The following is a 25,269-nucleotide window of genomic DNA, read 5'->3' as shown; positions in this document are numbered from 1 at the left end:
TTTTTAGGGCAGCTTCAGATTTTATACTTAATGTGCGGTTACTGATAGAAATTTGAAATGTTAACTCTAGCATAATGAGGAATATATTACTTTATCCTTCAGATTATCTCCCAACACACTGTCTCTGAGTGTGGCAAGTCACTGCATGAATTTGAAAATTATTTACCTAGAAGAGTTGATTATTTCAGCAAAACCAGGGACAAGTAGCTGCTGCCCTGTTTATTTTTATTGGATATTCTCTAGCTGCCACATTTCATTTGGAAAAGCAGTGCTCTATTTTAATTAAACACTGTATATTAGGCCCCGAGTGTGGAAGCCACTTCCTTTTCCTTTCTCTTTTCTGCTTCCTGGCTGGTCTTTTTAACATTCTGACTAAAACCTCATGTAGCTTGGTTTTTGCTTTATTGGGGTATCTGTAGTCATTCATTTTGAAATACAAATGCATGGTTTTATGGAAATATATCAGTGAATGTTACCATCTAACCCAGTTCTTATTTTCAGTGCACTCGTGTCATGTGGACTCCACCTCTTCGTGAAAGTTTCTCGTACCCATTCCTTGTGATGCAGATGTTGCTCTTGACCTATATTCTCAGGTACCTCTCAGTTTATACCAGGTCTTTACAATGCTTTAAAAAATTGAATGTCACAGGACATTTATTTGAGTGCCTTTATTTAAATATTTATTTAAATGCCTCCATGTGCTATAACAATGGTATCATTAACAGAGAAACTTTCCTGTGGCTGTTACATTACAGACGCTGCACCAGTAGAACTGCAGTCATATTACTCACTTATTAAAAGGAAAAACTTTGCAACTTGAAGACATGATTAACATAAAAATCAGAATTACTATGTTGGCAAATAAGTGTCTAAAGTAAAACTCAGAATTTTTGGTTGATGTCCCTTCCTTCCCATGAGAAACAAGCTGATTCTTCATCAATTGGTTTTCTCCCTCTTGGAGAGTGGTATGTTGGCTGCACGTAGAGTAAGCCTATGCTTTGCAACACAGGATGCTATAGGCACCTAGAAGCTAGTATGTTCTTGCAGTTTTCTATGACTAATTAACTAGTCTCATTAACTAGCTGAATGATTTAGAGCAGTCTAATTACATTAATGCAGGGATGCTCTTGAGTTCATTAGCCCTGCTTTTCCGTGATTATTTCTGGCTTGCAACATGATTATTACTGTCTTGCTTCTGTTTTAGAAAATAAGCATGACCATTTATACTTAAGGGCTTCTCCAGCAACTCCATTGCATCAGATTTACAATGTATTTATTATTTAGTTGAACTTAGTACTTATACCCTCCAATTTTCCTTTTATTAGGCCATACTGATTTGTAGTTATTGATGTTTAAAGCGAAAGTATTTCATGCTTGTCACTAACTTGTGTTTTTTATATGAGGAAAAGATGTGTGCTCTCTAGTGAACATTGAAACACGACATGTTTAAGAATTGAACTTGAATCAACGCAGGATTAAATATTTTAAATAGCATTTATTTCCAGACATGGAGAGTAGACTGGGGTTTCAGTTCCAGATGAGTTTCATGTACTTGTCATTGTTTCCTTCCCTGAAGCATCACTCTGGATTGCTAGCAGAAAGTAAATATGGAAGAAATGTGAGAGAGAGGACTTAAATAACTTTCAAACGCAGACCATTCTGAAACAGTTGTGATTTCAGCTGAAATGGAAATGGTTGTCACCTGGCTGTAGAGTTGTCACAAGAAGGTGAAGCACTTGCAAATGACATGCTTTGGCCTGCTCTACTGCATACTGCCAGGAGAAGACTTGTTTGGTAATCAGTGACTCATCAAACAGTTAAGGAATCAGAGCTGTTGTCATGGAAACTTAAAAAAACCCAAAAAATTACATTTACTTAGCAGTGTTATTTGTAGTTGATCAATATTGCTAGCTATCTTCCGAGGTAACTGTGTTTTATTGCATTTTCTGTTGTACTTTTCTATTGTATGCAAACACCTGTGTAATTGTACTTACTGATGCCTATTCTGTCTCTTTTTCCCAAGGATTCCGAGTATTAATACAGGAAGCTTGATTGCACTGTGTGTTTCTAATATCTTTTTCATGCTTCCCTGGCAGTTTGCTCAGTTTGTTCTTCTAACTCAGGTAAGCCCATATTCACCTCTAAATAGCCTCTTTGTCTAACCTGGACAAATTGACTGCTTTGTATAGACAGCCATTGAATTCACAACTCTTACAGCACTTTCCTTTTAGCCAGATTTCATTCTCGCTGTCAGGAAAGATTCTCACCCTTTACCACATCAATCTTTCTAGTCTTGAGTTTAAAAGTTGACTGTTTACACCACTTACCATTCTGTCTCCAGGACTAAAAATATTTACTTTTCCCACATAAACAGCCTCCAGCCTAAGATCAGTACATTAGAACAAGGAAAAAAAAAAATTTGTCTTTTGAAGCACAAAAGTTAAAAAAAGGCATTGATCAGGCTGTTAAATTTTTTTAAATGTACCAGTGTTTGCATGGCATGTAATATCTGGCATGATTTTGCATGATTTCCTATATAATTTTGATGAGTTCCTGTGTGGTGCTGTAGTCTGAGATTTTGGGTAGTTGAGGTAACTGTAGGTAGCACTGAAATCTAGGGAATGCTGATTGGAACCACAGGATACTGTCACACAGCAACTTTCTTTGTGTTTGAGTTGGTTGAAATGTAGCCTGTTTACTGAAATCCATCTGTGTCTCCAGACCTTTCCACTTGTCTGCCTTACTTGAATCAGATTGAGTTGATAGCTGTAAACAATCCATATAAGCTGTGGTATGCAAGGTTCCTAACTGCATAAGAGGAAATGAATAAACTCTGTAAAATATTGAGAAAAACTCATCACTGTAACCTGTTCAAGAAGCTGAACCTGAAATTTGAAAATTCAGGTTCACTTCATAATTTCATTAATTTCCCATATGACTTTTAAGATGCTGTCTGATCCATAAGTCAACAAGCCTTATTTTCCTCAGCAGCAAATTGTGGGTGTTTCCATACTTAGCTGAAAACTTAAAATTAATGAGTAATTCTTTTCTGGTTTTGACTGATATGTTTTGGGATTTTTGGTTTTGGTTCATTTGGGGTTTTTTGTTTGTTGGGGTTTTTTTTCCCTTTTTGTTTGGTTTGGGGTTTTATGTGTTTGGTTTGGGGATTTTTTGTGTTTGGTTTTTTTTTTTTAATTTTGTTTTTAATTTGAAGGTGAAAGGTCATGTGTTAGTGCTGTATTTTGGTGACTTGGATTTTTATAAAGTTGAATACTTATTTTGTAAATATTCTACTGTATTTGATAATTCTTATTTAGAGCACCACAACAGGATTTTTGAAAGAAATAATTATGAAACACCTAAGTACTTAGCAAAAAGTAGCAATACAAGTTAATATTGTTTGAATAATCTTTTCTTTTGCATGAAGGAGTACACCAGTGCAAATTGTTTTAACTTCCCTTTCATTTTTGATTTTAGATAGCTTCATTATTTGCGGTGTGTATTATGGGTTATATTGACTCCAGCAAATTACAGAAGATACTGTCTGCTCATATGGTAATGCTTTTTTAAATAAACCTTTAGTCCCCTCAAACAGGTCAAAGCATGAAAAGTGACCATTTGTCTGAAGTGTTTTCCTTACTTGCACAAAGGTTGAAAACATGCAATGACAAGGGAGGGAAGGGTCTGGATTGCAACTAAAATTGGGTTTTGAAAACTATTGTGGTCTAGACCACAATAGATGCAAAGATCTTGTGGTTTAACTGTTTGGGGAGATAGAAAGAAGGACAAGAAAATAAACTGTTAAGTTGAAAACCAATTTTTTTTTTCAAAACTGTGTGAAAAAGTCAAGAAAGAAGGGAAAGATAAGTAAAAAATGTGTAAGTTTCTGCATAATACCTGATTTTAATCTTTTAAGTTGAGATAATGATCAAGTTTTGCTTTTTGAAGTGAGATTACAGTTTTTAATATAAAGGAAGATGTAGACAGGTTTTTTTAAGAAATGTGATGGTGTTTAATTTTTTTTTTTTTTTTTTGCTAAAATTGTGCTATGCTAACTCAGTGGGTGAAAAGAGAATATTTTCCCAGAAAAGAAACTAAATTATATTTCCTATGTTTTAAAACATTTTTTTGAAATACTGTAAATGATAAACTAAAGGCAATATTAAGTTCTATGTGATTCATTTCTCATGTAAATCCGGGACAAAATAAGCAGATTTGTTTGGTAGTTTTTGACAGAAGCAGGATGACATATTTAAGCTTTCTGGCTCATGTCAATAGCTATATCATAATTTAATTGCTAAAGTGCCATAAATAGCCTATTTTCAGATAGATAAACAGTCAAATTACGTTACAGAGACAGCTTACTGAGTCTGGGTAAACTGCCAGTCTGTTTCATGGTTTCAATTTTTGCCTCCCTCCTACCCTCCTCCTTCTGTGGAAAATGAAAGTCTTAACTATGTGAACAGGGGAGTAGAAAAGTCTGGAAATTACTGTGTTATTTTTCCTTATTCCTGTGTATAAAAGAAGACAGCTTGCTTATTGATTTTTGCCCTCCAAGCTGGAAAATGTAATTCAGATTGCTTTCTGTTAAAAAAGAGAGCACGGTAGGTCAGGATGGTGGATGAAAGTTGTATTTCAGCCTGGAATTAGGTGCATATGATCAAACAGAGTTCTGCTTCCTTGACTTTGATGATGATGGTATTTTAAATAAGTGTTTGTCAGTTAGGAAGAAAGAAGACATCAAACATTCTATTAATTTTTATGTTTGTCCAGAATACTGAAAGGTAACAAACAGGATAGAGAGAACTCATACAGTAATTTAGGAAAAAATGAATATGTTAGAAATACCTTCAGAAATTTATCTATTGGATTGTATAAATTTATCCTATGACTAGGATTTGTCCTTACATACTTTTAATGAATAAATTAAAACAATTATCTACACTTGGCTACCTCCTGCAATTAGGTCCTTGCAATCAGTGTTTTCAGAACAAATCTTCAAGTGTATCAGGACTGCACTTTGCTGTAAAGTAGGTGTTTTTAAATTTAAAGCTGTTAACACATTAGGTCATCCTTACCTTTTCTATTTTAAATTGAATCATTTATATTTTCTTCTTTCAGGTATCTCTTCTGGTGTGTTTTATTCTGATGTTTGGTAATTCAATGTTACTGACATCATATTATGCTGCATCTTTAGTAGTTATCTCGGTAAGTTGCTTAAGAAGAATCATATGCTGTGCTGAGACTGCAGTGCTGTACTGTTATATCTGTATTGATCTAAAACATGCAACTGCTGCACTACCAGACAGAGAACCTTTCACATGAGAAACAGAATTAGACCATAAAGATATCTGGTGATACTAATTCAAGAAATCGTAGATTTACACCAAAACCTCTTTGTAAGAGAAATTCAGTTAAGACTCAGCTCTTCTACTTTTATAGTTCACTTCTTTTTATTTTAAAATATATATTTATATTTTATATTAAAATATAAAATTTACCATGTATATAATTTTGGCCAGAATTACTGTAAAACAAGAAGCATGAACAAGAAGGAGGCTTCATTTAAATGCTTCTTATTGGTAGTAAATCCTCTAGTGCAGAACAAATGACTAAACCATGTATAACAGTAGTTTAAAACAGTTCGAAACAGCTACATTATACTGCTCTGTTAGTGAAATTATTCACTGAAGATTCATTATCTCACTATTCATTATTTTAATTTTTCTTTAAATAGGAAAAAACCCCACAACCTCTTTCAGTTTTGTATAGTTCCTCATAAAGGGTTTATGTAAGCAAAAGGAGAGAAAGTGTTGTGAGCAGATCCTCTTTAGCTTACTGCAAATCACCTTAATTTCTGATTCTTTTTGTCTGTTTATATTTTATCAATCAGCAAGTGTGTGGCAATTTCTCACTTATTCTAGTTGTAGATTGCCTTGGCTGCATATTTGCTATTGTATAGTTTGCTTGTTATGAATCTATTCTAGTTTCTTGTAGCAGCTTTTGTAATTTTATATTAAGTACAGGTTGAGTTAAATTCTCAACCTGTACTTAATATAAAATTACAAAAGCAGCAAATGTTGAGTTCCTTGCCCATTTTCTGCCTTAATAAAAGTATTTGTTGTTTGTGTGTTATTTGGATACTTATATTGGCCTCAGTCTCACATATGGACTGGATTTCTGGAAGCTTTGAATTGCATTGTTCATCAAATTAGCTAATATGGGTCTTCTTTGTGTCATAAAATGAACATATTGTGAAACAAAGGAGTGACTCCTGCCGCCTTCCATACTCTGTTGCCTTACTTGAAAATTGTTTGTATTAATGCTGCCAGTAATTTATTTCTTGCTTCAGTGTCTTTGTCATTGACAGAAGCAGACAGAGCTCAGTTTCCCATTGGTTTTGATTTAAAGAAGCTTAGAACTGAATAATACAGAGTCTCCGTGCTTGTTCAGGAGAAAAGTAGTTTTCCACAAGTGTACTCAACCTGCAGTAACAGATTTTATGTTGGCAAGTTTCGCCAGTGCAGGGTGAAATCATACTATATATATTCACCTCTCAGGTTGTATTAATTATGGAATATTTTTTAATAACTAAATATATGATGTGATAGGCTTACCAAAAGGAAAAACCTCTCATTCACGGACTAGAACAGCTTGTTGTTATTATGTTACCTGAAAATGTGCATTAATTTTTTTTTTTTATTAGGGAATTCTTGAATGGAGTCCAAAAGTCTTGAAAAGGCGCAAAAGAGAAGTCTATGTATGGGTAAGGAATTTTGAATATTTTGAATTTCAGAGGAAAAACTGACTATATTTTGTTTGTTTTTGTCAAATACAGAAACAATTTCTGGTTTCGTTTCTGATAATTGAAAATAATGGAATGTAGCTGAACTGCTGTCTTTAATAAATTGTCAGCGTTCCCAGCAATAGTGTTAAATTCCTGAAGAAATAGAGAGCATAAACACACGTTTATGTCAGAAAGCTGAAATAGCCTTTAAATGGCAACACATTTAATTTCACATTGACAACTTAACATGTTTACAAACCCTAGGATCTTAATGCAAATCTTTTTAAAGTAAAGGTCAATTTAGACAAGGCAAGTAAAAGGCTAACAGTGCTTGCAGAAATGGAGATTAAGGTACTGCATTTGATATTCACTAAAATGTGGTTATCTATATAATTGTTAAAGGATATTTTTATGACAACAGCAAACATCCTAAAATTGCGTAGGGAAACAAGTCAGAGTAAAACACTGTTGAGTGTGTGGGTGAGGTTGGAGGGAAGTAGAAGTCATGTCCAAACAGGGAGAACACTCCAAAATTATTATGAATAAAATGTAACACTGTAGAAAACATGAGAATTGACTTGCTTAACATAGGGTATTAACATGTAAAAACACTTGAAATGGGAGCCTACCAAGACTGTGCCTGACTTAAGAGAGGCTTTCTTATTCAGTGAAGGGTAAGCTGTTAGCAAAACTGGATGAAATTCATACAGTTATTATAAAGGAGTTAGAATAGGAAGGAATTAAAATATTTGTAGGAAACTGCAGTGCATATATACATGCCTGGCTGTAGTACCAGGGAAAATCAGAGTGTAGGCAAATTGCATGTCAGTTTTCTGAAATGGAGATCCAAGGCACTTGTGGAATGGCAAACTAATAAGTCTGGGTTTTGTAAAAGAAAAAAAACTTGTGTGGTGAGGAAGGTGTTAAGCTGTATGTACGTTCAGAGAGACATCCAATGCAGCCTTTGTTGAAGGAAGTCGTGCCTTGCAAAAGTGTTTGACTCCTCTGAAGGATGTAGATAAGGGTGTGTGGGTGAATGTAATGTACATAAATTTCAGGAACTTTTTGGAGAAGTTGTCTAACTGGAACTATAAGAGAAACTAAACTCCATGAGGCAAGGTATGAATGTTAGAAGGTCAAAAACAAAGGGTGGGATCAAATGGTAAGTTTTCAAAAGACCACCACCCTAAAAACGTATATAAAATAATTGATCCTAAATAAGGTGCTACCATTCAGCAGAGGAATCTCAGTATTCTTACACAAAGTTCTCTGAACGTACCTATTCATTACTGAGCAGGCACCAAAAAGAAGACTGCTTGATGGAAATCACAGAGAACGACTTGTAGAGAAAGCAGAATTTCTTTTTCTTAATTTTGTAAATTCATATGTAACATTGTAAATATTGCATGCAATCTCAATGTGTTTTACCTAAAAAAAATATTTAAAAGTATAATGCCTTCCCCCAAAATCTGTTGACATTGAGTATGAAGATAATTGATAATTATTAAAGTAGATTTACCAAATAGGTGAGATTTAAAAATATTTTAGAATTCTACATCTTGTAAAATAAAGGTAAATACGACAAAGCCAGTGAGGAAAAGTAGAATATAATTATAGGTTTTTTAGTGCCCCTTATGGTAGCAGCAGTAAACTTAAAAGGAATAAGAAAGTTGCTGTGGAAGAAAATACCCAGAGGCATTCAGTAAAGGATTAGGATACCTTCTAGGTATTTAGGTTTCTTAGCAGCCATTAAATGAGACAATTGAATGCAGCCCATCATCACATAAAACCCTGGTTACATTAGGGCAAAGATCAGTTTTTTGTTGCATTCTCTCTGAAAGCATCTGCTGTGAGTCCCAAATACAGGATACTGGGACAGGTTGTCCTATTCAGTTGATCCACTTTTATAAAGAATTAGCTAGATTAAGCTACACTGCCAAGAATTTAACCTTCTTGGTACAGGAATAAACTTGACACATAACTAAAAGTAATAATTGGACATACTTTGTTTATATTTCCATCAATTTCTAACCTCAGATCATTTAGAGACCGTGCTATAAATCAGCAAATTCCTCCAAAGATTTGAATTACCTGATAAAATGGAACAGCTCTTGTCCAAAAACAATGTGCAAAACAGATGGAACAGACAGTGAGGCTGCCCCTGTTTCAAGATAATTTTTCTACCCCCTCTGCTGCACTGCTGTATGCAGTAGTACGGCTGTAGTGTAAAGCAGTGGCACAAAATTACTTCAGCTATAACATAGGAGAGTATAAGTAGTAGCTAAATTTAAGAAGCCTTTTAAAAAAGAAAATGTTTGTAAAAGCTAAAGATGTCCATTTGATTCTTAATATATTTTTCAAGGTCATTGAAGGATGTGCCTGGTTATTTGGGACAGTCACCTTGAAATACCTGACTTCTCTTGTGTTTGGGATAGCTGATGATGTAAGTTCTATTTTCAGAATATCTGGTTGGTATCTTTCAAAAATTTTGTCATCCCTAATACTTGATTTTGACATCTTACTGATATACTTAACTGAATTTCCAGAATTTGTTTTACAGAAGTGGAAGAGAGATTGTATATTTGCTTTTTCTTTCATTATGTATTATCACGTTGAGATGTTATTACCAAAATTTGCAAAACCACAAATATCTTTACTTTTGTCTTAGTGAATTGTCTATGTGTTTGTTTTTAAATGTGGATTTATGGGACTTTGTTTGTCTTGGGTATCTTTTACCTACACCTTTATTTACTCAGTTTGTCAATTCACTCTTCTCTGAAACTAATTTTCAGGATAGCTTTGAAATGCATGTTGTAACAGGTACAGCCTTTTGCTGTATGTCAGCCCCATTATTGTTAAAAACCTGTCTGTGTATCAAGGGATAAAAGATAACAAAGATCATGTCTTAAAATATGGCTATGCAGAACTATAGTCTTGTTGAATACAATCACAATGATAACACCCTTTTTTTGCTCTTTTCTGCTTTTTATTTAATACCATACAATCTGTGTTAGACTCAAAGGTGTTATTTAGTACACTGGAAGTAGATTTTTGGTGCTCTTGCAACAATACTGTAAGTGATACAAACTTCTGTTCTAATTAAAAATATTTCTCAATACAGTATAATTTCTCATATTAATACTACTTTGTTGTGGAAAACAGGACAATTGTTGCTTACTGCAGTTTGGTATTTGTTTCCTGTGTATCCTACCAGGCTCATATAGGAAATATATTGAAATCTAAATTTATCGGCTACAAGGATTTTGATACATTAATGTATACCTGCGCTGCTGAGTTTGACTTCATGGAAAAAGAGGTAATTTGGTCAAAATATTTGATTTTGGAAGAGGGAACTTCTTGCTTTATTTTTATTTGTAACTTAAAACATTTGAGAACCACACCTCCTACTGCCATCATAGTTCAAATACATAATTGAAAAGAGAAATTATTGAACTAAAGTTAAATTTAATTTGGTTTATTGCATTTAAGTGAACTTAAACCGAAGCAGTGTTTTGATTTTAGATCTAAGAAATGTGCTTGATGAAATGACAGAAGTGCTTCCTCAGGAATAAATGAAAGGTTACAGTTATGCCAACAAGATTTTATGGGGCTCAAAGTACCTGGTTTTGAGTGTATGGAAAATGTACTGAGAGCTGCAAGGGCCTTAGGTGGTAGATTTAGACAAGAGAACAGCATTGAAGCTTCATAATGTGGCATTAATAGACTTCTTTTAATTTATCACTGCCTAGATACACATTTAGAATGTTTATAGATTAGTCAACCTATAGTACTCAAATTCAGATGAGATACAATCTATTTCTCCTCTTTGAATGGCTTGCCAAAGAGCTGGAAATAATTTACTGATGACCCTAGTATTATTATATCTTCAGTTATTTCTGGGGGGTGTTTACATTAACATTTTACTCCAGAAAGATCTCATGATATTAATTTCTTAAAAATGGTGATTGAAATAATTACAGATGAAGGAAAGCAATTAATGAACTTGTTTTCCATTGTAGACTCCAGTAAGATACACAAAGACTCTGCTATTACCAGTTGTTCTGGTGGTTTTTGGGGTAATCATCAAAAGGGTAAGTGATTGATTTTGTGAGTCACCTTTACCTTGAACTTAGATTTCAGGGTTTTTTTTAAGGGTTTGCTATTTATTTATTTATTTATTTATTTAATTGAGATGGAAAGAAATTGATGTGCTAGGTTTACCTTTGCTGACTGCCGGGTGTGTGCCAAGCCATGATGCCATTCCCTACGCTCAGTGTGATGGGGAAGGAAGAGCAGAAAAATAATCTCATGGGTCAGGATAAGTAGGGGGGGCCTCACTCTCTGATTCACTGTCATGAGCAAAACAGACTTGAATTGAGGAAGATCAAATTAAATTTTTTGTGAATTAAAAATAAAATGCAAGAAGCAAACCAAAAGCTAAAACCATCTTCTCATCCCCAGGCTCAGTAGGTCCCTTCCATAGGCTGCAGTTGTTTTAGGAATGGGGTTGGCATAGGTCCTTTCCATGGGGTACAGTTCTTCAGAAACAGACTGCTCCAGCATGTGTCCCCCACAGGTTGCAGCTCCTGCCAGAAAACCTGCTCCTTTGTGGGCTCTTGTCCACAAGCTGCAGTTCCTGCCAGGAGCTGTTTCCTTTGTGGGCTCTCTGTAGGTTGCAGCATCCTTCCAGGCATGCGCACCTCCTCTGGCAGGGGGTCCTGCTCAGGTCTCAGGTGAATTTCTGTCTGCTCCACTGTAACCCTTCATTACCCTCCAGGAGAAAAAAAAACTTAAATCACAGTGGTGTTCTCCAAAAGCTGCAATCTCAAGGTTCTCATGGAGCACCTCTTCTCTCTCCTTCCCTGATCTCAGTGACTTGAGTCTCTATTCTTCCTGCTCTCTCTTAGACACGCTGCAGTTACCTTTTTGCAAACATGTTATCAGTAGGGGCCCCACCAGTGTTGCTGATGAGTTCAGCTTTGCCCTGTGGTAGATCTGGTTTGAAGCTGTCTAGAACTGGCTCTCTCTGACATGGGGGCAGTCCCTGGTCTCTTCCCACAGAAGCCACCCCTGCAATGCTCCTGCTACTGAAACCTTGACATGTAAACCGAATACAGTCAGAAAAACACAGGTTTTCAAGACAGGTTTTTAAATTTCATGTATTTAAAATTCTGTATTCTCATTACAAAGATTTTTGCAAAAGTCCAGTCCTGAGTCAGTTAGAAGAAATTTCTGTTATTTAGCTGATGAATTAGTATTCATATAAACTGGAGTTTATAACTGTTTTTGTAAATTTGATTATGTATAATTTGTGTAAAAACAACTTACAGTTTGCACAGGAACAGATGGGATAACTGCTAACTGCCTGGCTAATTAAACATCCTCTAAAAGAAGTTCTGGCTAAAACATTGCATGTCTTTTATCTTAGCATTATCTCAAAAAGAGATTATCCAGGTGTAGGTTAATTTAGCAAATGTTGAATATGCTTCAAAATGCTTTTTGAAAGTATGTTCATACTATTTGTTGTCTCTGGTTTTCTTCAGGCAATTAAATATATTCTGTGCTCCTTATCTCACACAGGCCAATATGAAAAGTAAGTAATGTCTTCTTTTTTAATGTAAAACTGAATTTTCTGCTGGAAGTTCATTTGATTTGCTATATGCTACAAAATTGTACATTATATAAGTCCTTTTTGAAAGGTTAGTTATGTGCAGTTCAGTAGCTGAATGGATGTATTGCAAATGGTATTTTTATATTGTAACTAAAAGGAAAGTTACCTAACATGTTTTAGACATCTTAACCCATTTATGCATAGTTTTTATATTTAATGATTTACTTTTCTGCTCTTTTCCTGAAGCAGTATTTATGTGCTTTTTTTGCTTCTTTACTATAAATAGTGAATGCAAATTCTTTTTTCCCCATTAATTTCTTCCAGGTTATAAAGATACCAGTTTCATCTCATGGAAGTAATTAAAAAAAACCTGCTAAAATTAATACTCAAGATTTCCAAATAGATACAGGGATTGAGAAAGATAGTTATGATTTGCAATTTATTTCAAAACTTGCATAGAAGGGGGAAAAAAATTCTGACACTTGATTCATGCTTAGCGGATTAGTTGCAATGCCTAACGCCATTAGAGATTATTTTAATATAAAACCATTTCTTCTGTTGTACAAAAATGATGATGGGCTTTGGGTTGTTATTTTTTTCAGAGAAGAACGTTTTAACCATGGCGAGGTAAGATTCTTTTTCTGCACAATTTTATTCCTGTGTTAATGCAAATAGTATTGAAATGCAGGTTGCAATGGGCTGATGCTGATACATGTGGCTTATTTGCATCTAAGTATTTGCATCATTATTTCCCTCATCTTAAGTTGGGTCTGGTATGTCACCAGAATAAGTCTGAAATACTGGCTAATGGAGTGGTTGTGCAAGAGAGGAATCTTGAGCTTTTACTGTAGCTGTTCCAAAAGACACTGAAGCTAGACTAGACCTTCTGTTTTCCACTTGGAGACTGAGAAGGAGATTGGTTCCAGTAAAAGCTAGACTAGACCTTCTGTTTTCCACTTGGAGACTGAGAAGGAGATTGGTTCCTTTACTGGGGTTTCACAGGATGTGTAATGTTCAAATTCTATTTTGAGATAGGCCATAATGAATGTTGTAGTACACATGGTTCTTTTTAGTAAAACTGCAAAGCAACATAGTGTGTCCCCCTCTGGAGTCCTCAGCGCAGGAAGGACATGGACCTGTTAGAGCAGGTCCAGAGGAGGTCCACAAAAACAGAGGGATAGAACACCTCTCCTATGAAGACAAGCTGAGAGAGTTGGGGATGTTCAGCCTGGAGAAGAGAAGGCTACAGGGAGACTTTAATGGGACCTTTCATTGCTTAAAGGAGGCCTATAAGAAAGGCAAGGACAACTTTTTAGCAGGGCCTGTTCCATTAGGAAAAGGGATAATGACTTAGAACTGGAATCGGGTAAATTTAGGCAAGCTAGAGGGAAGAAATCTTTCTACAAGGAGAGTGGTGAAACACTGGGATGAGGTGGCCCAGAGAGTTGGTAGATGTCTGTTGTGGTTTAACCTCAAGTTGCTTAGGAGGAGGTTTATTAGGATAAATACCCAAATATACCCAAATACCCTTTTGGATATTAGGAAAAATACCCAAAAGAGTTATTAAGCAGTAGGATAGGCTGCCCAGGGAAGGAGTTGAGTCACCATCCCTGAAGGCATTTAAAGACATATAGATGTGGCACTGAGGTCATGGTTTAGCAGCGGACTTGGCAGTGTTAGATTAATGAGTGGACTTGACCTTAGAGGCTTTTTCAAGCCTAAATGATTCTATGATAATTAATCAGATAAAAGCACTGATTGCAAAAATGCCTCTGATTTAGCACAGCACTTTGACAAGTATCATAGATTAATGTTAGGAGTAATGAGTGACATATCTGATGCTTTTTAGAATACTAAAGCAAGCTGCCTCTGATTGTATCATTATCAAGGATGATCTTATTTTCTTCTCTTACCCCGTACTTGCATATTTTGGGCACTAAAAAGCAGGGTCTCTTAACTTCTATAAAGATTTTATACAAGAAGTTTTACATATTCTGTTGTTGTCTCAGTTAAGCCTGTTAATGGCTAAGGATTTTTTTTAATAGCTAGCTGTTTCTCCAGCTCCTTTTTCTTCTATTGATAATGATTCTCCTTCCTGTTTTTCCATTTGTCAGCATAGTATGTGCACTTTAGGTGAAAGATAACAGAAAGTCATTATCACCATCTGAAATATGAATATCTTTACTTTGACTTGGATTCTTTCAGACAAGCTCGTCTTTTAAGCTATGCTGAAAATGAAGTTGTGTGTTTAAGGCAGAAATTAAAAGCATGCAAATTTGATTTTGTGTCTTGTGGTTTCTTTTTTTCTTTTCAGCTGGTATTCCATGCATTGCAGCTGTTGGCATACAGTGTCCTAGCGATTTTAATCATGAGACTAAAGCTGTTTTTAACACCACATCTGTGCATTATGGCTTCCTTGGTGTGTTCAAAACAGGTAAGGTCTTTCTTATCCTGTAGCTATCTCAGTACTTAAGAGTATTGTACAGATATTTGTCCTAAAGCAGATTTCTTTGTGTGTAATTGCTGAATCTGTGGGTACCAGATAAAAATAAACCAGATTATATTGCCTGTCAAAAACTGTTCCATTTTCCCCTCTTCCCAAGTAAAGCAAAAGTCTTGCTTTATGCAGCTTGTCCAACTGCATTATTATACAAGTTAACATGCTGTGTATCAAACTTGAGCACAGGGAGACATCTCTTAGATTTTACTGTGCTTGCACACCTCTATGCCACTGCAAGTTTTTATTGACTATTAATTTTATCCAGTATTTGTCTTTGTTTACATTGTGTTTTCACAGCTCTTCAGAGCTTACTGCCTTGCATATTTCTTGTCTATTAATTCTTTCTAGAAGTCTTGTTTGAAGTATTACATGTTGAAAACATTTCAGTCATAAAAATCAAAACTCATATGCCTAACTCAGACTTAATCGTACTACTTTGAATAATCTGTAACATCAAATGTTACTAGATTTCCTCCAGATATAAATATCTTAGAATAGGCTTTCCATGTTTCATTATCTGTGTTCCTGAGAAGTGAATGTGATTAAATCTCTATTGAAATAGCTATTTTAGAAGCTTTGAACGTACAGCAAAAGTAGGGTAAGTAGTCCTTTGTCTGGGAAGCAGGCAGGAAAGGTAGATTGAAAATGTCTGAACAGCTGGGCCCAGAAATCAGTGGTGCCAAGTCTGGTTGAAGGCCAGTAGCCTGAGGGTCCAGTGCTGGGTCCAGGGCTGCTCAATGTCTTTGTTAATGGACTGAATGGTGGGGCAGAGTGTACCCTCAGCAAGTTTTCTGATGGTGCAAAGCTGGGAGGAATGGCAGGGTCTTTCACGTGGTGCCCAGTGACAAGACCAGAGGCAATGGGCACATGCTGAAATGCAGGCAGTTCCCTCTGAACATGGGGAAACTTTTTCACTGGGAGGGTGAAAAGCGTTGGCACAGATTGCCCAGGGATGCGGTGAAGTGTCCATCCTTGGAGGTATTCGGAACCTGGACATGGATCAGGGGCACTTGGCTCTGGGTGACCATGCTCAAACCAGCCTTCAGAGGTTCCTGTCACCCTGCACTGCACTGTGGTTTTGTAAAAAGTGTCTAAAGGAGAATTAGGGTGCTATGGTGAAGACAGTTCCTGTCTGTGGAACAGCTGATACCCATGTCAAACAACTGGAAGATGAGTGAATGAGACAGCTTTCTCCTCTTCGCATAAATCTATCTCATGTTAGGCCAGCTGAACAAATAATTGTTTCCCAGAAAACTGAACTGCTTCCAAAATGATCTTTAGAGAAGGGTAGTTCTTTATAACACTGGACAGATTACACAGTATCAGTCTGCTTAAATGTGCTCATCCCTTTCTTGATGCCCGATGTACTTGGCGTAGGTGAAAGTGCTGCGTGTTTGCCAAAATCAAATTAATCTCTACAGTTAAAATATAAAACGCTAAGAAATTATCAAAACCTCTTTCTTTAGCCACCTTGCAATTGAGTATTGGGACTTAGGAATTTCCTCTACCTGCTTGCTATTCTGGAAGATTCACAGATGTCCAGTTTTGCAGCTCTTAGTTGTTCTTGAATTCTCTTAGGTGGATTGTTGTTCTGCATCCTCTTAGGTGGTCTGGTTGTTCAAGCAACAGCAGTTGCACTGGCTGTTTTTCTAAGTGAACTTTCATAAGGTATTTCTGAGTAATTTGAAATGAAGCTGCTTTTCAAAAGTCAGAAGAACAAAATGAAAAAATGTTCTTTAAGCATTCCAGTTTCTAGATAAAACCAGAACCTGTTCTGGGAGCTGCCTCTGTTGGATCAGGTGACTCTGGTCCAGTGACTTTTCCTTCCTTCATTGCGGCATCGTGGAGGCGCATAGGTGGCTTGAAAGAAACAGGTCATGAATGCTAGGGAAGGGCTTTAGATTGCTGCAGGTCAGAAATTTATTTTGTGCAGAAAGGGATAAATGACCAGCTGTGCTACATAATACAGCCTGGGACTATCCTGGCCCTGGCTTGGGCCTGAGGAGAAGTGTTCAAGTGAATCCAGTTTAGGGTGAACAGCATAAGGGAAAATAAAATTGATTTCCTTGTCCTGTTATTAGTGAAGGTGCTTTTGCCTGTTCAGCTGTTCCCCAGGTTGGTTCTGATTGATACCTGTAGAAGACAAGCTGGATTTTTTTCCCGGTCTGACAGATGTGTGCTTGCTTTAGTAGAGAGAGGCTGATAATCTTCCAAGCAATACATGGCTTCAGCATGTAGACAAACACTGGCCCATAAGGCTGTTGAGCCACCACTGAGCAGATCACTTCTAAGACTTAAGCAAACAATAAGAAAACTTGTTTTTTTGTTCTTTTTAGTTGGATTGCTTGTTTTTGTAGGGCCAGGAAAATATCAATTGTTTTTTAATGAGCTCTTTCTATCCTACTGACAGCTGAGGAGAAGTAGCCTTTTGAGGCTGAAAAATCTGATTGTATATGCAATACTGATCCAGAATTTCTTGGAAGGAGGAAGATGGGACTTGTGACAAAATGTTTGATTAACACTCAGTACAGTTTATTATTGGATAAAAGCTTTAGATGTTTGAATGAACATAAGTTAATAAGTGACAATTTGGTTTTACAGATGCAAGAAAAATTTAAGTAAATTTAAGATAGGCATTTATCTTATTGTAATTGAGGTCAACACTATCCTTTCATCTAGCAGACCATGAAAGCTTATCTGCAGTGATATGCTAATATATCTAATTTGTTTTGAGGCTAAAAATTACTGTTTGCCCATGGAAAATAAATTTTTTTTTAACATAAACATGTTATGTTGTTTCAGCCCATTGCATGAATCTCTGCACTTTCCATTTTTCCATTACCAGCAGCATGTGGCAGCTGATGGGCAATAAAAATGATAATGTTCTTTTTCTAATAAAGAGTATTTTCATTGTCTGGAATGCTTTCTGATGAAAAGAAGTAACCTAATGTTGATTTTCATTGGAAAGTAGTTCATAACACATTTTCAAGAAAGGATTTTTAATGAAATAAAAATATAAAGTAGCTGCATCTTTGCAAAGGGAGTAACTCCCCTCTTCTGTACAGCTGCAATTTAAGTATGAGAAACCTGCTATTAGAACCTTTATTCCTCTTAGGTTGAACAAGGTGGAGTAATTAAATTAGGGATGGAGTCAGTTTTGTCATTTAACTTACTGTTTGTGCTTCAAGTTAGGCCCAGATCTTCTGCTGTTACTGTTCAGACTTCTGACCATTTACATCCACACATTGCTTCTTTCTGCTAGGGGAAATGATGCTATCCTGAGTGGAAATTTTGAAAACAAAATAGCTGGAGAAATACTTGAAGTATTCATTTGGGGAAAATAACCAAAAAAACTAAAAAACAACCCAAAACCTTTAATTGATTAAAAAAAACCCCAAAAACTATAAGAAACAGCATCCAATGAAAGAAATGCTTTTTTTGCATTGCATATATATTCAGTCATTTTAGGTGCCTTGTGTAAACAAAATAGTGCTAAATTCAGAGACTTTGAACATCAATGAGGCTTTATAAAAGCATGACAGTAATGTAATTTTCTTTGATTTCAAAAGTTTTGTGGAACTGTTAAAGATCCACCATGTCAGTGAAGTGACATTTTTGCAGCTGTTGCTGAAAAGGAGGTTTGCTCATGTAGAGCAGCCTACAAATGAATTAATTTCATTTCATCCTTCCAGATCCACACAGTGGTCACTCCTGTTTGGGATATTTCCTTTCCCTGGATAGTATTGCTGTTCTTCTCAGAGTGTTTAGTGAGTCTCTAGGGATGAGAGTAGAGTATACTGTATTTTTGGAGAGGTGGCTGGAGAATTTTAATAATCTGAGGTAGTTTGTGGTTAGTTTATAAGAAAGATAACACACACTACTTAATTGGTGTAGTCAGCCTTGTGGGAGCTTCTACTGAGAGACTTTCATTGTTTCATGCTTTAATTAAAAAAACCCAAGTAACAGTACTATGAATTAAATGTATTTATTTAGTGTGGCTTTGATATTTTTGATATGCGGAGCCTTCTAATTGGAGAAAAAAATGTAGTTTATACTTTCTTATTTAATGGTTCAAATATGGATGTGGTGAAGTGTTACTGCTCAAATTAAGCTTCAACACAGCAAATTCAGTACTACTTTTTTAACTACCCCTCTTCAAGTATTTATGAATATTTGCTTAGAGCCTTCAGCAAATTGTCTTTGGGAAACAATGCAAGCCCCAGTTCAAGAAAGGAAAGAGTGGGGTATAAAGCAGTGTTAGGCTTACTATCCTCAAAGTCTGTCTTTCTAATAAGTTTCAAAAGTTTGCAGTACAATCTCTAATCTGTATACTACAGATAAAAACTCTAGATGGAAACAGGAGATAAAATACTGTAAAAGTTCAGTTAGCTTTATTGAATCATCTTTAGTTTATAAGAATTGCAGATTTTGATATTTGAGACTTGACGTACCACTTTAAAAGTTTACATTAATGTGAATTTTTAAAATTCTTTTTTATTTATTTAGAATTGCAAATATAATGTGCAATATTTGCTAAACACGAGTAATTCTTAGGAATTGCATTCTGAAATACAGTATGTATTGTATATAATATTATGTTCTGAACTATATTATAATACTATGAATCTGAAGTTTAGTGAAGAAGAAATAGCAGAGATGTTTCATAGTGCGATATATGTTAGATTCCTCATAGAGAAATAAAAATGAATTTTTATTTCATACAACATTACAGAATTGTTGTCTAGGAAATAATTGATTCTTGCATTTCAGTTGTTTGGATGGCTCTTCTATAAAGTCCAGCCCAAAACATTGGTCTTTGCTATTTTAGCATTGATGACAATAGAGGGATCTGCAAACCTTCGAACTCAGTGGAACATCATGGGAGAATTTAGCAATTTGCCACAGGAGGAGCTTCTAGAGTGGATACAAGTCAATACCAGACAAGGTGAACTGTTTAATAAATAAAATGTAGGATTTCCCCATTTATTGTGAGATCGAACCATGGAACCTGTCACAAATGACTTCAGAGGTGTTGCTACTATCTGTAGCTCTGGCATGTCTACTTGTCCACATAAAAGCTATGTCCAATAGCTTTTATGTGGACAAAAAAAACCCACCAAAAGCTGTCTTTGTTAGACTCCTGGCTACTAGTCTGGAGGTTCTAACCACTGGTGGAGTATTTTCAACAAAAGCATCTTTGCCAAGTCAAATTAAAGTAGGTTTTTACTTAAATCATGCTGGTCTTGCATGTGGGTACATGATCAGTATTTTGCTAGAAGAGAATTAAAAATGTCTGTGTGTGTTGTGGTTGCACCCTTCCTTTTCCTAAAATCTGTCAGAAAACTGATTGGAAACAAGGTGTAGTTGCCTTTCCAGAGGGAATGTATGTTAAAGCCATAGTGAACTGAGATTCTATTGCCCATTTAACACTGATGAAAGAGTTGTTATAACAAGTATGTTATTCTACCCATTCAAGAAAAATAAGATGTGTCAATTAAATATCCATTCTTACTTAGATGCTTAGTTATCTAATTGCTTATATTGAGTTCAAGGTTTCAAAAAACCCAGATTAAAACACTGATTTTGTGCATTTCCTGTTGATATCACTTACAGCCTTTTAAAAAGGAATACCCTACCCTTTTCATGGTTTTTCTACAGGATTACTGTTCAGATATTTGAATTGCTTCTCTAGTTGTTTGAGTCCTCATTTCAAAAATGCCTTTGATTGTGTATTTCAGATGCAGTTTTTGCAGGAGCAATGCCTACAATGGCAAGTGTTAAATTGTCTACACTTCGTCCTATTGTAAATCATCCTCACTATGAAGATGCAGGATTAAGGTAAATTTTGTGGTTGAGGTTTTATTTGTGTCTGCTATTGATTCTCGTAATGTCTGTAATGCACAGTAGGAATGGCACTGTAAAATTTGTTAAAATCTCATGGAACTGGTTTTGATAGTTCAGTCAGAATGAAAACACATTATTTCTTGAAGATTTGTGCTCAACAGAAAGGATACACCCTAGGGACAGATATGGCTTCAAACCTCAAAATCAAAATTAAGTTAAGGAATTGGATTTCATCAGTACAATTATATCCTTTCTTCATTCTAGTTACTCCTGACATTGTAGACAGATATAATTTTTTTTCCAAGATAGCCAGTGTATTAATTTCTATTAGCTTTCTGTGATGGGCTGATTATCTTTTGTGATAATTGGTTAATTATTGAAGCTGAAATTTTGGGGTGGTGTTACTAAGATTTGTACTCTTGTTATTTTTAAAATCTGGATATTTGCCTAAATTGAAATTGATTTATCTGAAAAGATCATGAATTTCTTTTAGTAAATTTAATAGTGTAGCATCATTTTTTTGTTAATTTGGTGAAACTGCTTAAAAGAAATCCAAAACAACAGGAAAGGCAGCAAGATAGAAGGGGATGGAAGAGAAAGGGTAGGGATTTATTTTACATGCCTTATGTCCTTAGTTCTCTGCCTGGCATTAACTGGCTTTAACTTTTGGTCAGCCCCGAACTGGTCAGACAGTGGATGGTCACTGTAGGTCCCTTTCAACTGAAATATTCAGTCCTAGTTACAAAATTATGGGACAGGGCGTGTTTGGGAAAAATAAGGTACAGGCAATACCTGTATTAAGTGTCAGAAGATGGATGGGCTTTAAGAGCATCATGCTTTGCACATTCAGAGGAGGATATTACTGGATGTGATATAGACTGGCCTGGTTTGGAGGGACCTTAAAGATCATCTGGCTCCGGAACAGGATCATGGTGTCCAAGGGCTGATTTTGCTTGATGACTGTAGGTTGAGTCCAGGTCTCGTGCTCTGCATTTCAAAATGTCCCAGCAAGGGCAGTGTGACTGTAGTGACCCACAGTGATGGGGATCTTTTGTGGAGAGACTTGGCACGAGATTGATTCCTCCTGATCACCCCAGTCCAAGCAAGGTCGTTTCTAGCCTTGAGTATTACATGGTGAATGCACTGCTTTGACATCTTTCCACTTGCAGTTCACAGTACCCATGGATCTTGTTACACAGTTGTCTCCTGCTACAGAAAAACTGAAGGGCTGTATAACTTGTTCTTGGAATCATTATATTTCTGAAGACATGATTATACTTAAGCAAATGGCACTACATTGCTTTGGCATAGTTACCTTGTGAAATAAAAAAGCCTTCCTCTCCAGTCTAAGGTTAAAGCTTACATTTTCATGCTCTGTTGCAGCTAACCCTTAGATTTTTCTTTTTGAAGGGCCAGAACTAAAGTAGTGTATTCCATGTACAGTCGAAAACCTGTAAGTCAAGTAAAAAGAGATTTGATAAAACTAGGAGTGAATTACTACATCCTTGAAGAGTCATTGTGTGTAAGCAGAAAAAAGTAAGTAATCTCCCTCTTTCTCATAAGAATTATAAGCTCCTGAAATATGTAGTCTAAAACTCATATCAAGTTTTGATTAGTGGTTTATTTATTAAAAGTGTCCAAAATACATTTTTGTCCAGCATCTGTAGATAGTAATTGGTATAATTCCTTTACCCTCATTAGCAGCCCTGTGTTCTTAGTGTGAACCTGGAAAGCTGTGGGATGGGTTTTTAAGCTTCACTGTAAAACACTGAAGGAAAGAAGTCACTACAAAGGAAAGAAGCAGTTATTCTCTGATGGCAAGAACAGATGTGTTTGTATAATGAAAGCCTAATATGAATAAAAGGTGCAGAGTCAAAGATAGTTGGAGCACCAAAATGTTATGACCACTAATAGTCACTAAAAATTTTGTTACACTAAGATGTTCTTCAGAAAGAGCTATGCTTTTACTTCCCCTCTCATCCTCCCCTTGGTTTCTCTTTCTGGCCTCCAGAGCACAATTAGTTTGGATTTTTGATTTTATTTTCTTTTCATTTAGAATAAAATTAAATGTATGTGTTCAATTTCTTTTCTATTATCTTTGATAAAATTAGAATATTCACAGTTATTATAATTTGAAAGGCAGTTGTACAGGGAACTGATGTTGGCTATGATCTTTTATAAAAAGCAAGGAACTACTACTTTTTTAAGGTGTTTTATTCCCTGAATTTTCTTTAGAAATGTTAGTAATATGTATATCACCCTCCATTTTATAGAAAGATTTAAGGGTTCCTGGTAATGTATAATGTGTTGCATAATTAGCGTTGTTTGTGTGCTTCCTCCTCCAAATTAATTCTTTATTAATTACATAACCACAAAAGCAAGATGCATTTTACACATTCTCAATACTATTTTAACTTACTGCTATATTTATTGATTTTGTAATCTGATAATTTTTGTTGTAAAAAGACAAACTTAAAAAAATACAGATGGCACAATCAGGTATTCATGGGGCACTTCATTCATGAAGGAAGCTTCATGAGTTTTTTATGGCATTTCTTCATTTCTGTTTTCATATTTCTATTTTTTAGGCCTGGCTGCAGTATGCCTGAAATTTGGGATGTTGAAGATCCTGCTAATAGAGGAAAAATTCCTTTATGTACCCTTATGAGCAAGGATTCCAGGCCATATTTCATCACAGTATTTGAAAATAGCAATTACAAAGTCTTGAAGATTCCAAAGGAATAACATTTCAATGCAATGAAGCATCAGTCTTTCAAATCTTTAAACTAGTAACTGTAAGAATTCTAAATCAGAAATACCTTTTTTACTAGACTTAAAATGGAAAAATGTGTATTTTATTTTTTACCATTTTAAGTGAATTCTGATTATAGAAATATCTTAAACCTAACAGTTTGGATTTCTATTTCAGGGTCAGTCCCTTGAGATTTGCTATGCAAATGATTATATGTTTGCACATTTTATTTAACACTGATCCAAAAAGAGCTAAAAGTAGCTATGGAAAAGTTCGTAGGTGGACTTAAAACTTCATTTTTTTGGTGCATGTTAGTGGAATCCTATTGATATTAAAAAAGAAGACTAATAAGGGTAATATTTGCAGTAAGCAATAGTTTAGCTTCTCAGTGTCCAAGGGTTTTTAGCATTCTTATGCATTCAGAATAAGCTGGCATAATATACATTAAATTTTTAAGGAAAAATGCTTTATTCAGGAAAAATCTGTCATAGCCTTAGAAAGATACTAAAATAAATCCTTCACTGCCTTAACTAGACCTTCAGCGCCTAACTTGATAAGAAATTACTTTCAAAATTTAATGCCCTTTTTCCTTTCCCCATATATTAGATCCTGCCTGGACTTTTTCATCAGCATTAAAGAAAAATGAAATTTATCCCAGTTGTGCTATGGGTGTAGTCAGTTGTGTGGGTATAATTGCTCCAGCATTATTAGACTGGTTCTGCTGTTTTTCTGTCATCTTGATGTCACACCAGTATTGTAATTAGCTAACAGAGAGCTCACTCTCCAAGATACCCAGTGCGTGGACACCCTTTAGTTGTTTAACTGACTTGGTAGAATTTTTGTATGTTTATTGCCATTGGGAGCTATCACAGTAATTGTGATTCTACTGCATCATAAGAGTGCTAAGGTCTGATGTTTCGCTGTGTGTCGTTCATGGTTTGGATTTGTTTCAACTCGGTTTTTTTGTTCACATCAGTCTATTGGTATGACTGGTCTTTCCAGCCCTAATAGCATCTGGTGATCCTGGATGTTAATAGGGACACCATCCATCACGCCTGTAACAGTGTCAATTAAATGGGAACCTGTGATAAAGTAGTAGTGTAACAGCTGATCAGTATTCTAAGACATCTTATTTTTTTATAATCTGTTTTATTGAGAGGGTGAGGGAGAATGGCTGAAAATGCATTAGCTTTTTAACTTTTACAGAATAGATTTTGGAAAAATTTCTATAAGGAAACTCAAAAAAAAGGGCTTTTGGGAAGTCACTTTTTAAAATGTTAATTGAATTCAAGGAAGCAGGAAAAAGTCTTTATATAAACATTGTGACTAGTGTTTCGGCACAAAAAGGTACTGTATTTTTATGAAGTTTATGCCAACTGTTGACATGTACTTATGTGGTTAAATAAAAAAGAGAAAGATGGAAATTGTGCTCATGTTTCTGGTAGGTGTTACACTTCTCTTACGTCTGTTAAACTGAAGTTTAACACAGTTACCACAGCAGATACGATTGGAGCCGAACTTTCAACTAAAAAATGCACAGAAGGGCTGCAGATGATTAAACCAAAATCACACACCTCTTTCTGGCTTCTTTTTCATTCAGAATATCAGTGCAGGAATATGTGGAAAGACTGGTGGAATGAAGAAACATTTGAAAGTTAAGGTTCAAAGATGTGCTTTAGTAAAAATGTTCATAATTTGTTGAGGAGGTGACCGTTAATCAGTACATGGCCAGACACTGAAAATTTTCATCTCCAGGGATATTATGCTGTTCCTCT

The 25,269-nt window shown here is 35.5% G+C and overlaps 1 protein-coding gene across 1 annotated transcript in view; it reads left to right on the top strand.

Annotated features, from left to right (window-relative positions):
• The window catches only part of DPY19L1 (dpy-19 like C-mannosyltransferase 1), a 44,689-nt gene extending 19,771 nt beyond the window's left edge, over window positions 1–24,918 (top strand). The window contains exons 9-23 of the mRNA XM_050971506.1: window positions 502–593; window positions 2,024–2,123; window positions 3,478–3,555; window positions 5,122–5,208; window positions 6,707–6,766; window positions 9,150–9,230; window positions 10,002–10,103; window positions 10,807–10,878; window positions 12,331–12,380; window positions 13,001–13,025; window positions 14,713–14,832; window positions 19,669–19,843; window positions 20,637–20,736; window positions 22,153–22,278; window positions 23,331–24,918. Of these exons, the coding sequence (XP_050827463.1) occupies window positions 502–593; window positions 2,024–2,123; window positions 3,478–3,555; window positions 5,122–5,208; window positions 6,707–6,766; window positions 9,150–9,230; window positions 10,002–10,103; window positions 10,807–10,878; window positions 12,331–12,380; window positions 13,001–13,025; window positions 14,713–14,832; window positions 19,669–19,843; window positions 20,637–20,736; window positions 22,153–22,278; window positions 23,331–23,487 (1,425 nt within the window). The 3' untranslated portion in view covers window positions 23,488–24,918. The remainder of the gene's footprint in view (window positions 1–501; window positions 594–2,023; window positions 2,124–3,477; window positions 3,556–5,121; window positions 5,209–6,706; window positions 6,767–9,149; window positions 9,231–10,001; window positions 10,104–10,806; window positions 10,879–12,330; window positions 12,381–13,000; window positions 13,026–14,712; window positions 14,833–19,668; window positions 19,844–20,636; window positions 20,737–22,152; window positions 22,279–23,330) is intronic.
• The last annotated feature ends 351 nt before the right edge of the window (window positions 24,919–25,269 follow it).

Source organism: Serinus canaria, chromosome 2 (genome assembly GCF_022539315.1).
Source record: "Serinus canaria isolate serCan28SL12 chromosome 2, serCan2020, whole genome shotgun sequence".
NCBI lineage: Eukaryota > Metazoa > Chordata > Aves > Passeriformes > Fringillidae > Serinus > Serinus canaria.
The sequence above is the reverse complement of the archived record's forward strand: the minus strand, read 5'-3'. Positions and strand labels throughout refer to the sequence as shown.